The sequence below is a fragment of the Balaenoptera physalus genome (assembly GCF_965194825.1).
Source record: "Balaenoptera physalus genome assembly, chromosome: 5".
In the NCBI taxonomy this organism is placed as follows: Eukaryota; Metazoa; Chordata; class Mammalia; order Artiodactyla; family Balaenopteridae; genus Balaenoptera; species Balaenoptera physalus.
In genome coordinates this window covers 40167286-40181046 of record NC_138884.1, presented here as the reverse complement: position 1 = coordinate 40181046, position 13761 = coordinate 40167286, and the positions used below count along the sequence as shown (strand labels likewise).

Sequence of the window (13761 nt, the reverse complement as noted above, 5' to 3'; positions counted from 1 at the left end):
AGGACTGCTGAGCTTGAATAGCATCTGGTGTAACTGGGTGCAATTTGCATGGATACCTTAACAAAACTAAAACCAGACATCAACTGTGTCAGCTAAACTTTCAGATTCCAGGGGCAGGGGCCAATCTACCTTTCCATTTCACTTCCTTGGGTGAAAATTTAAAATCTTAAGAATTATTACATCATATTGAACTAAAGTTCAATCTCTGTGGCCAGAAAGCACAGGTAAGGACTAGGAAAGTAAATAAACCCCTCCTCATGTCGAGTGACCACTGGCTAGATGTAGCAGTATGATCTTGGAAAGAAATTGATGACTTCATTTGCTTGATTACACACAAATAGGGCAGTGTGAAATAATAGAGAATTTAGAGTAAAAATACCGTAGTTTGAGTCCTGATACTACATTCTGACTATGGGCTCTTGAGCATTTAACCTGCTTAGCCTCAGATTCCTTGACAGTTAAACAAGAATAACACCTTGGTGGTTAAAAAACACTCAATATTTTATTTATATATAAGTATTTATAGGCTCAATATTTATAAGCTCAGTTTCTTCATTATAGGGTAATAATTATTAAATGAGTGAATGTATATGAAAGCCCTTTATAAAATAACAAATGCAAAAATGTTTTATTTTCTAAAGTCACTTTCAACTCAGATAGTTCCAATACTATGGTTGCAACATACCTGCTCCTTCAGAGTAGAAACTTTTATCTTCCACCTCTGAAGCCCCCCTGCCAAGTTCAGTGCCTAGGATATCATGGACACTAAATACATGTGAGCCACATGAAAGGAATGAAGCAGAATCTGAATCATTTGCTGTGGGAAAGAGTTGGCTGCTTTCAGGAAGTAGTTAGTATCCTAAGCCTGAAAGTACAAATGTGGAGTGGTTGGTAAAATTGCCAAATGTGGGGGCTTCCCTGGTGGCACAGTGGTTGAGAATCTGCCTGCCAATGCAGGGGACACGGGTTCGAGCCCTGGTCTGGGAAGATCCCACATGCCGCGGAGCAACTGGGCCCATGAGCCACAATTGCTGAGCCTGTGCATCTGGAGCCTGTGCTCCGCAAAAGAGAGGCCGTGATATTGAGAGGCCGGCGCACCGCAATGAAGAGTGGCCCCTGCTTGCCGCAACTAGAGAAAGCCCTTGCACAGAAACGAAGACCCAACACAGCCATAAATAAATAAATAAATAAATAATTAATTAAAAAAAAAAATTGCCAAACATGGTTGGTAACCACAGGGCCTGAGAGCTCCCCTTTCTGGTCTCCCAACTCTGTTTATTTAGGTTTCTGTTTATTAATTTTTTTCACAGATTCTGGGTCCCTAGGAGAGACCTCCCGGACCCCACCATGTCTACCTCATACCAGGCAAAAAAATGTGTGCTTAGGAGCACATTCTAACGTGCCAACTTAGGAATACGTCAGTAAAAGTTCCTTGAGCCTGCCCAGGGAAAGAGCCAAGCAAGGGTGGGGTGGCGGTGAGGGGGGGAGCAGATAAAAGTTGACCTTTTCTAGTTTTCTTAGTCTGCCTTGCTATCTAGGTGGGAAGATAACTTTGGGATCAAAGGGATAGCACTTGGTTCCAGAGTGGTCATGAGAATAAGCACTACAAAGTAAAGAAATCTGACTGAACTACAGAAAGAGATGTAACAGTCCCTGCAGGAGCACCAAAGGGAAGCGTAGGTGTAGCTGTTCACCTACAGAGGAGCTTGTCCCTCAAAGAGATTGCTGTGGTGCTCTAAACCCATTTCCTTTCTTTGCTTCATTTTCAGATTTTCTCTCATCTTGTCTTATGTCTTCAATTCCTTTATAGTTTTTAAAATAATTGTCACAAACGTTTTTGTCACTTTATTGTCACTTTCAATCCTCACCCAGGTGTTGACCTGAAACAAATAGATTCCCAGATATTTCTCCAGCAAAGATGGGTTTATTTGGGATCAGCACAGGATTGCAATTCGAGGTCTGCAACCATGGTGAGCCATGTGAAAGTCCCCTGCAAAAGTGCAGAAGAGGACTCTTTTATAGAGAGGAAAGGAAGTTGGGAGAGCTGTAGTAAACCAAGGGTCCATGGCTTTTCAGTGGCTGAGTCCTTCACGGGAAAGAAGAGGAGTCTTTCTTCCTATTGGGGTCAGCTATCTTCACAGGGCATGAGAGCTCCCCCTTCTGGTCTCCCAACTCTATTTAATTGAGGTTTCTGTTTATTAATTTTTTTACACGGGAAAAATTAGGTGTAGTATGAAATGAAAAGAATTTACCATTATTCGAAATAATGCCATTTGCAGAAACATGGATGCAACTAGAGATTATCATACTAAGTGAAGTAAATCAGAAAGAGAAAGACAAATATCATATGATATCACTTACATGTGGAATCTAAAATTTGACACAAATGAACCTATCTATGAAACAGAAACAGAATCACGGACATAGAGAACAGACTGGTGGTTGCCAAGGGGGAGGGGGTTGGAGGAGGGATGGACCAGGAGTTTGGGGTTAGCAGATGTAAGCTATTATATATAGGACAGATAAACAACAAGGTCCTACTGTATAGCACCGAGAACTATATTCAGTATCCTATAATAAACCATAATGGAAAAGAATATTAAAAAAAGAATGTATATATATGTATAACTGAATCACTTTGTTGTACAGCAGAAATTAACACAACATTGTAAATCAACTATACTTCAATTAAAAAAACAAACAAACAAAAAAACCCAAAACAAAACAAAAAACAAAAAGAATTTACTGTTGTTGAATTCCCTGGTAGTCATTTGTCTGTGACTTGCTAGAGGTGAAGTGGAGAAAGATTTGTGTGGAGAGGTGGGAGTTTGGAGGACGCGTTAAGGGAGGCTGGAGAGGAAATCAATCTTGATGTCGCTCAAGTACGTAGCAATTGCTACCGCTTTGGTTTCCACCCAGCAGTGAGACACGTGGTCAGATCAGGTGTCTGGACTAATGTGGAGCTTAGGTTCTTCAGCCTGAGCAGATCCTTGGAGGCAGCTGCAGGCCCAGCCAGGCTTAGCCAACAAAAGCTGTTTATCTGATAAATCTTGGAAGTTCAGCTCATTGTTTGACTCAGTATAAACAAGGAGACTTTCTCAAGAATGCTAACACATTCTTCTTCAAAGAATAGGTGACTCAGTCAAGTGCCAGATAAAATGGTCTCAAAATTCTTCATGCATTGGGACAACATAGGACAAAGGGATAAGAAATCATTATTTTGTACAAATTTTGTTGGACATGTTAGCCATTTGGATTTGTTTAATCTTCCATTATGATTTTTTTCATGAATATTTGTGGAGATTTAATTGTAGAGAATCTGAAGAACTTATGAGGTCATGCTGCTCAAAAAGTTTCCAGAAGCAGTTGAATCTGAGTCTTGTATTGTGTCTTGATCTCAGCTCCATCATTCTGTGAAAGGGAAGAAATGGCAGTGGACTTCCCTCAACAGGTTGTTGGAATAAGAGCCCAGGACTAGAGTCCTGTGCAGTCTGTTTTATATTTCTACTCCTTCCCAATTCTCCTGACTCTCCTAGAATTTCTTTTATTTTTATTTTCATTTTTTTTACATGAAGTATAGTTGATTTACAAAGTTTCAGGTATACAGCAAAGTGATCCAGTTATACATATATATGTAAATATATATTCTTTTCAGATTCTTTTCCATCATAGGTCATTACAAGATATTGAATATAGTTCCCTGTGCTATACAGTAGGTCCTTGTTGTTTTTCTATTTTATATATAGTAGTGTGTATCTGTTAATCCCAAATTCCAAATATATCCCTCTCCCACCTTTCCCCTTTGGTGACCATAAGTTTGTTTTCTGTGTGTGAGTCTATTTCTGTTTTGTAAATAAGGTCATTTGTATCATTTTTTTAAGATTCCACATATAAGTGATATCATATAATATTTGTCTTTCTCTGTCTAACTTCACTCAGAATAATAATCTCAAGATGACCCTGCTAGAATCTCTATCTGAATATGTGTTCTTTTCAAAGAAGCCAGTAGAAATGGGAACGTTCATTGATTTGACTGACCCTCTGATACTAATCACTGTTCTGAAAGAAAAGTATTGTTCTGATGATATTACAAGTAGGGTGTATCTTAGAAAAGAATTATGAAAATTAACTTCTGATTTATGTTCTTAAATGAGGCGTAAAGCAGTTCACAGTATGTTTCATTCCAAGCAAGGATGAAGTGAAAAAAGACATGTCAAATATTATACTGTTCTCTGAGTGTTTGTGCTTTGTTTCCTTCCTTTTCCCACCAAACTACTACAAAAAGAAGCCCACGCTCCTTTCCCATTTACATTCTGACCTACAATCTGCCTTCTCCCCTAACCTTCCTAACGTCCCGCATCTAGCATTAGTGGGATGCTTACCAATCAAGGTCACTCTGTCTCCTTGTTTGTCAAGTCCAATGTGAACAGTCTTCAGCCCTTCTCTCTCTTCTCTATCTTGATACTATTCATACACTTCCTTCTAAAGCTCACCCTTCCACGGCTTCCTCACAGTCTCTTCTGGTCTGCTCTAAACTATGTACCATTATTCCTCAGTCTCCTTCGGGAAATGTTCTTGATCTTTCTTCCTCCCTCTTACTTGTTTGTGACTTTAGTCTCCTATCATTACATTTTATTTTAAATCTTCATAGAAACCCCAAAATGGTCTAATTCATAGCCTGGGCTACATTTACCACTGTTATAATTCCCAGTACCTCTCTGTCTTGAGCGTGAGATTCCAATTTCCAGTTGTTTATATGGGACCCTAGGCTACTCAAACTTTGTATATACCAAACCAGGCTCTTCCTACTTCTTCCAAGGCCCACTCCCCTAAATTAGCCAGTATGGCACGATACAACCAGTTATATTGATGGGTGCCCAATTGTTCCTGTTAGCCCTCAGATATGTTTCTTGACTTTCGCAGCAGGCTGTTTCCCAGGCTCTCCTGTCAGCTGCTTTCTGGCTTTGTTGGCCAATGTAAGGCCCTCACAAGAGATTGGAGGCTGAGTGGAAGAGAGAAACCAAGGTATCACACACACACACACACACACACACACACACACACACACACACATACATGCACATCTTGCCAGACAATACTTAGAAAAGTTTCTGTGTTCTTGGTTGGACACTGTATGAAACACCCTCCCCCTTTTACACTCCTCGAATCATTCCATTCTCTCCTCTCCATCCCCACTGCCACTGACTTACATTATCCAGTCTTCATCATTTCTCTCCTACATCTTGGTGACAGAATGGATGTCCTTTGAGTTACATCTCCTCATGCAATCCATCCTCTATGTTGTTGCAGACTGAGCTCTGGAAGGCGATGATCAGGTACTACTCTCCCTCTAACCTGGCTGATAGCCATCTGCAAAGGAAAATCAGTTACAAGTAGCTCCTTAGAGTAGCTCCACCGTGACTTGGAGCCCATGGTTGTGCAACTTGGCAACAACTGATTGGCCCAAGGATGTCACCTGATCTGAAGGTATCTGACCTAAAAGATATGAGGGTCCAGGGGCCCATGAGGCAGCCTGGTTCGAGAACTTTGTTCATTGGAAGCAGCAATATTGCACCATGATTAGTCAGCCTAATTAGATCCTTTGGCAGTTTTCAGTGAGAGACAGAGACCTGGTAGAGTGAAGCAGAAGTGAAAGAAACAGTAAAGGATTTAAGGAAAGCCATGAAGCATCAGAAGCAATGACACATTTAGTGTTAGTAGCAGCAGGTAGGCAGCCATGGGAGTAGCAGGTAAAAGCTCAATGGGAGGAAATGTTGGGGACAGAATCTAGAGTCAGGAAAATGATGGCACCAGGGTCGCTGCTGGGACATGGGAGCAGCTGTGAGCTGACTGGGGAGAAGGGACCCATCACCTGTTTGAGGAGATTCCTGTACTTCCTGCTTCTCCATCTACCTTAAATAAACCTCTGTCCATAAAATGTTGTTTCTTTTCCTCAGAATCTGATCCCACCCCCATTCATCATGTGTTTCACAAAATTGCACACTTATTAGATTCAGCCGAGGCACTTGGAAAGTTTAGGAAACATTTTCTCTGTACTCGGGACTTTAACAGTGTAAAGCCCCCCATGGTCTTGCCTCTTGTCTCCACCATCACCTGAGTGGAGCTGTTCTTCCTCAAAGGAACAGTGAGTTCTTTGTAACAGTACTGGGCACCTTTTTCTCAAGGCAACAACATAAACACAGGTGATTGTTCTTAATGACTAGCAGCAATCCAGCTGCAGGAGGGGCCTCATGACTGTGCCTTTGTATTTACTGCTCCAGGTGCCTGCAATGGCCTGGAAAAGGGAGTTCTCATTCACTTTAAATATTTGTATCCTTTACAGTTCAGTTAAGGTGTCAGTGAAGACTTCTCTGCCATCATCCCTCTCCTTTACTGACCGGTCTCGTCTCTCTGTTCTTCTGACACCTCTACAAGCTTATCGTTTTGAAATCTATTGACTTGCCATTCTCTCTCCTTAGACTGAGCAGCTACAGAACTAAGATTCTAACTAGTTCATTCTGTGTGGCCCTGCTTGGAGTACACAGAAGGTCTGCAAGAAATTAATACATTCATTGGAGGAAAGCTTGTCCAGTTTATGGGAGGCCTCAGGGAACTGATGTGGTACAGTGGAAAGAAAGCTGGAGTCAAGGTTGGGATCTGGCTCTAATTATTTGCATAATCACAAAGTATCTCAACCTCTGTGCCTGATTTTCCACCTCTAAAATCTGGTTAGAGGTTTAAGGGTTCAGCCCAGTAACTTCTGTGGTCCTTGCAATGCTGTGAATACATTTCAAGACTGGCCTGGGACTTGTTCCCGTTGATGCCTCATTCCCACCACACCCATGGCCAGTGTAAAGCTGCAGGCTGCCCTGGTAGCATTACACATCTGATTATAGAGTTCATGCCCATGGCTCTGATTGTTGTTGTTGCTTGATTTTGTGGAATGGAGAAGGGATTTGTTATTTAATATTACACAGAACCCTTTTCTACATAATCAAGGTAGGCTTCAAGATGTAGATAACATAGATTATATCAACCCGAAGGCAGATCCACAAAAAATTTTAATTTCAAATATATAAAACTATGTTCAGTAAAGGAAGCTTTGAGAGGCAAAAACTTTCAGGCTACCATGTTCAAAAAAAGTGTTTTGTTATCTACTTTTACGTATTTCAAATTGAAAGATGAGAGGGGACAGTATGTAAAATTGATTTTATTGAACATGCATGTATACCAAATATAAAACTAGTTGAGTTGACAGATCTAGTTAGGTAAAGCTCTCTAAACAGATCCTATAAAACAGAATATTAGCAGCCATCATTTCTTACAGTCTTCTCATCTATAACAAAAGACTTTTGCCATTGGCATAACTTTGATATTGCCAGAAAACATTTTTGATACTTGAAAGTAACAGTATGAAATATAAAATGGAAAAATATGAAATATATATTCTGAAAAAAATAATTTTTTAAAAAACAAATCCATACTTATTTGCTTGTTCTTGGGAAGAAACATATCTAGCAGAACAAAGATCTGGAGCATCCAATTTACACACGGTCACCACATTAATTTATTTTTCAGGAACCAACTTTCTGGCAGGAAAGAAGGATGCATGACTCCTCCCTGACACCCCACCAGGAGTTACTCATGAGTCAATTATAAGGATTTGGCTAAAGTCAGCTGACATTTCCTTGACATGTTTGCTCTCCACCCTTACAATTACAGGCCATTACTTGAGAGATTGAGGACCATAACTAGTCTCCTAAGATCCCCTTGTCGTCTTGCCCCATGCCTCCATCTTCCAACATGCTTTTGGGAGTTACCTCTCTGAACCCCAAGTCTCCATTGCCCGTTCATAAAGTCCAAACTTGGTCTACACAAGACTTGCACCACCTGATCACTCTCCCGGCATCTCTCATCAGCCCTGCTCTGCTCTAGCCTCTGAACCACTTGCACTTGCCTGAATGCCCCATGCAGTTTCAGGCTTTCAGTCCCTGAATTAGAAAGTACCTCACTCTTCTGTGCCAGGCACGGTGGGGGCAGTTCTCGTGCATTTGCTCATGCTGTCCCCAGTGTGTAGAATGTCCTGCCCCAGATCTGTCCTTTTGGAAAACACTCCGATTTTCCAAGTCTCAATACAGTTCCTATAATTTTGACCTTATCAGTGAAAACGAACTTCTCTTTTTGTGCCTTCAATCAGCTCTATTGCAGAAAGTCTTAATACATCCTTCTGTGTATATGAGACCATCAGCTTTGAGGAGAAGGTCAATGTCTCATTCATCTTTTCATCCCCAACACCTGCATAGTACCTGATACTTGCATTATTTTATTTTAGCCCTGGCTAGTCCTGTTCAGCCTTTAGCGAGGTATGGCAAAGAACAAAATAAGCCACCAAAAGCTGCATCAGACACTACTGGATTATCATTTCACAAGTTAGAACAGAAATTTGCAGGACCATAAGGATGAATCTTAACTAATGAAGCCCAGAGGAATTCACTAGAGACATTAATGGCTCAGGCTTTCTTCCATAACAACAATCAAGGATATATGCTTCTCTTTCTACCTTGTTAAGCAACTAATCAAACCGAGCACAACAAAACGAAAACTCTCCTTTTCTCCTAGTAGTTCAACAAATTCTAGGGAATATAAATCTTCCTTCTGGTTCCCTCTTCCCACAAGTAGTGGAACACGTCAGTATGATGAGACCCCCTCTTACTATTTCTCTGCCTGATGCTGGCACTTCCTCCTTCACACAGATTTCTCTGACCCTTCAGGAAGATTTCATTTCTTCTACCCCTGTTTTCCCATAGTACTGTGTATACTCTAATACAGGTAGTTAAAAAATAATAATAATTCTAGAGCATGAAATTGTAATAGGTCAGAGTCTGGCACATAATGAGCACACGAATGATGAATTGAATCTTGCTTTAAGGATATGAGTCAAGACTAATTATGTTAATTCCAACCTTAAGTACTTCCCTTGGCTTTTAATGAGGGATTATGATCTTTGAACACAGATTTAACGTCACACAGTGGTTTTTGCTACCTGCAATACCAAAGTCTGCAGAAGAAGATGTTAATTATTTATGAGGACACCATATTTTTTAAATGAATTTATTTAAACAATTGCTACATGAATAATATACAGTAAGTGAAAAACCACTAATACAATGGAGTTCTCATAGTGGTTGTTTTTATGTATACACACTTAAGATAACTTTAAGTGGTTGGAATAGGCCCATAGAACACTTTATTCTGTGGTGTTTGTCATTTCATGCTTTAATTATTCAAGACATTTAAATAATTAAACAAAGTTTAATTATTATTAAACTCTAACTGAATTTGTTGTAGGTAAATTAGTGGTGATGTACTAAAATCTGCTCTTAAATTTGTTTTGATTTGAGTGACTAACCCCACCCTCCTCATACCACTCATTATGTGACTCATTATTTTGTGATTCTTGATAGTTTATAAAGCAATTTTAATACTTGAAATGCAACTCTAGCTTGTAGCTTACTTTTTAGAATTTGGTAATTTTGTAAAAGTACTTGCATGCTTGCTTTAACACTGCTACATCTCAACTCTGATATTAAAACAGCCTCTGTGTAATCAACTTACATGCCTGGTGGTACTAAAACACTTAAAAATGATTTCTAACAGTTATTTCCTTTGGTCCTACTTGTTTGGGTTTTATATATTGCTGAAGCATCATTCTTTTAAGGATGTAAACTATACTGACTTAGCAATGAAATGGAACAAATGAAACAAATCTCAGGGCTTTTAAAAATTATACAGTGCATTAGTAAGTGCTTTAAAATTAAACTGTCCAATGACGACATACATGCAAGTTACACCACAGACGCAAGGGCATAAGAAAATGGATTGAACATGCTTTTACGTTCACCTCCACCAATGCTCTATACTAACTACACTGGTATGATAATAAAGCAATCAAGAACTAACTAATTTGTCTCTCATCAGTCTGAGTGTATGTGGATATCTGTGTATTTAACTGGCACATACACACTCCAAGTAACCGAATTACTTCAATCCTATGTTCATTTTCCTCTCAGAGTGGTTTACAGTAACTAGTGACAAATAAAAGGAAAAAAAAATGAATGCCAGTTTTCCTACTAAGTAAAGCCAAATCAAATCAAACTATAGCATTAGTAGCTATTTCTGCAGGAAAACACAGATTTCTATAGTTCTCGTCAGTTACTTTATCATTAAACCTTACCTTTGTCAATATTGTTTCAAGTAATGAAGTTATTCTTGACCTATTGGAAATTATATATAATACATGAAAAAATTGTGTTTTTTTTTTTTGGCCAATCATCAAACATGTTTTGATAAGGGAAATTTTTTTAGTTTAATATAATTTTTCAATGAAACAGTATAAATTTACAATAAAGTTAGTGGTCTCGTTCAGTAAATTTTCCAATCTTCTAATTTAGGCTTAACAGAGAAGAACAATGATTACAGAGAAAAAAAATAACACAAATAATCTCCTGCGGCCATCATCTTAGGGACTGATTTTCTTGTAATGGAGAATTCTAGCACAAGCTGTCATGTTTCCAAGATTCGCAGTGTTTTGAAATGGAACTGCCTGGGAAGATTCAGAAAGCCATTGTTCTTGGGCTTACACGGTAAGCACTTTGTGTGATTCTTAATCACATTTTTATCCAGAACGCAGTATTACAGGTCACATTTTTCTCAACGATGCTTATACTGATTTGTGCTCTATAAATATAAACATATCTACACACAGAATACACACACTGAAACGAGGGTATGAAGCTAGCCAGCCATCCATAAGCAGAATGGAATAAAAATTGCAGGAAGGGCAGTATATGATGCCAAACCCAGACAGACTATAGATGCCAATCCCAAGACTGCCGAAGCAAGAACACTTCTCTGATCACGAATAATTATCTTCACATTCTCACAAAACTGGAAAATAAAATTTAAGAATATTAGAAAAGGTGGCTAAACCTAGGAAGAATCACATATGCCAAATAGTAGAGCACAACTTTCCCAGCTATTTTCTATCTACCAGAAGAATTAGAATTTCTCTCACGACCTTGGAAAGAATTTAAGATGTTAATAGTTCAGTTTCTTGATTCTACATCCCATAGTAGCTGAAATGATACTTTAGGCAACTAGGTTAATACTGACAGTTGCCTTTGTACATACACAACATTTATAGAAAACTACAGAGAATGTAACCACATAAAAGTTATTCAGGATGAAAGGTTAAAGACAACATTAAACAGCCTCTCAATAACAATAACATATTCTAAAGTAAAATGAGCAAACGGATCTCTAATCTCAAACAAATAGAATTTAGCCTATCATTATTGGTGAATTCAATTCCTACAACTCACCGTTCTAAAATTTGGTGATACTTTTGATTATAACATTCTAATAAGTCTCAAAATCTAAAGGCATAGAAAGTCTAATTTTGTTGTCATATCCCATTCCCTGCCAAAATATATTAAATTCATAATCAATTATGTGACACAAAATTGACTGCTAGAAATAAAGATAAATTAAACAGGATCCTTACCCCCCGAGGAATGCATTTTTCTAAGATGTATAATTTTTTTTCCTTAGAAAACGAATTTTTCTTAGAAGTAATGGCCTATGTCTGAGTCCTGGATCACCTTTTAATCATTTAGCATGTCCAGACTACCCTCTTCTCCTCCATGGAAATACTGAGGTTGTGTGAGGATCAGATGAGAGTTTTTTGCAAGAGTACTTTGTATTCGTCTGCATGCTGTATAAATGTAAGGTATTACAACGATTATTATCACTGCTAGATCTGTTGACAATTATCTCTACTTCATCACTGTCGGGGCAGAATTTAGCAATTAATTGCTCCATTTTGCTAAGAGTTTCCTACTCATACTGGTTTTAAGCTCCTTTTCTAGACGTGTCATTGTATATGCTTTTAGAGTCTCCTACAGTGGCGTATTTAGTACTGGAGAGCTAGGTTTCCAAATTCTTAATGGAATGAATGCACAAGTCCAATATATTTTAACACACTACCTTCACTGCAAGGCTGTCTCTGTCTGTACTTTTATACAGTATCTCAACAAATATGAAATTTCCTGTTGGTTATCCAGATGTCAGTCTTTTTATATGTCAAACATATGATTTGTCTCATTTTACTAAACTAACAAGACATTGAGTAACAAATACACAATCTTAAAGTGATGAGGATCAAACTGAATGAAGTTTTCAGGACAATGAGAAAAGCTGCTTGGCAAATAATGGGGAGATATACATTTAGGTAAATAAGAATGTTGTCTTGATACAGTCATGCTTCTTTTATCTTTTTCCAATAATTTTTAATTAAGGCCAACATAGAATCATTGTGGACTCTCTTTCCCCCAAAAGAAGACTTGCACAAGGAGCATCTTGTTTCTAATGTCCTGTTCTTGTTCATTTGGCCATCAGTCCAGGAGGTACCGCTGGTGTTGCTCCACAGTAGGAAATGTCCTCTAGGTTCTAGTTGTTAAGAAGCCTACAGGGGAACTTTTGAGCACTGAATCCCCGGAAATTAAAAGGGTTATGTGTATTCATTTTGGCAATGCAAAGCAATATCAGCAAAGAAAAAAAAGCATAAGGAATAGTAACAGTTACTAATTAAAGGGCTTTATAGTTTATGAAATACTGAAATTGTTAACAGTAATATAAAATAGTTTAATTTTATGATTTCTAAACTTGTAAAGAAGAGCATCACTACAAAGAAAAAAAAAATAAAGATTATCTTCCAGTTCACTTTCCCATTAGTTGCAGTGTTTTCCTGAGGGAAAGTGCTCTTGAGAGCTTTTATAAACACAAATTTAAGTGAGAGACAACTTTGCAACTCTCATGTTATGCTAATAATAGTTGTTTATATGGAGAACTCAACAATCAGTCCCAGAATTGTCATTCCTTATGTTTCCAAAAAATAGAAACCAGTCCTCCTTCAGTACTAATGACCTACTTCTCTCAGGCCATGTTCAAAAACAGTCCTTACGGCTACCCTGGTGGTGGCGCAGTGGTTGAGAATCTGCCTACCAATGCAGGGGAAACGGGTTCGAGCCCTGGTCTGGGAAGATCCCACATGCCGCGGAGCAACTAGGCCCGTGAGCCACAATTACTGAGCCTGCACGTCTGGAGCCTGTGCTCCGCAACAAGAGAGGCCGTGATAGTGAGAGGCCCGCACACCGCGCTGAAGAGCGGCCCCCACTTGCCGCAACTAGAGAAAGCCCTCGCACAGAAACGAAGACCCAACACAGCCATAAATAAATAAATTAAATAAATCAAAAAAAAAAAAAAAAAACAGTCCTTAGAATTGGAAAATTTGGGATGGGGATTTTTTCTTCCCCCGGGAAATCTACTCTGTGGTCAAATTGTTTGTTAGACCATTCAAAGTGAAGACAAAAACTCAAGTTTCACAAGAGGTGCTATGCAGCAACAGCAATTAAAGCACTTCTCTACAGAGTTTCCAAAGAGGAAAAACTACTCCAACTAGTTATTTATGCTGATTCAATATTTTACCACCTTAAAAAAGCACTTGTACTGTCTTTTTTGCTTTTTGATTTTTTGGAGAAATGTATAATACAGTGCTATATGTGTTCCATGAAAGAGTAACTCCTAATTATGGAAGGGAAATACTGTTTTTCCTTAGAGAAATGATTTGCTTGGGTCCTAAGTAAATCTGAACTGTTTCCTTTTGAACACTTTTGGAGCCAGTGTTTGTAAATGTGGTGAGGT

General features: G+C 38.7%; 1 protein-coding gene and 1 long non-coding RNA gene across 6 annotated transcripts in view; one reads left to right on the top strand and one right to left on the bottom strand.

The window, feature by feature from the left end:
* The window catches only part of LOC309661689, a 278933-nt gene that overhangs the window by 61801 nt on the left and 203371 nt on the right, over positions 1 to 13761 (top strand). The window lies entirely within an intron of this gene.
* Positions 10427 to 13761, bottom strand: part of LRAT (lecithin retinol acyltransferase) — a 100052-nt gene continuing 96717 nt past the window's right edge. For 2 of the 5 annotated variants that reach the window (XM_082463578.1, XM_082463577.1), the window contains exon 3: positions 10427 to 10947. In XM_082463578.1, the coding sequence (XP_082319704.1) occupies positions 10795 to 10947 (153 nt within the window). In that variant the 3' untranslated portion in view covers positions 10427 to 10794. Of the gene's footprint in view, positions 12545 to 13761 lie in introns of all 5 variants that reach the window. The other 3 variants (XM_082463579.1, XM_082463581.1, XR_014264154.1) reach the window with 3 other exon arrangements.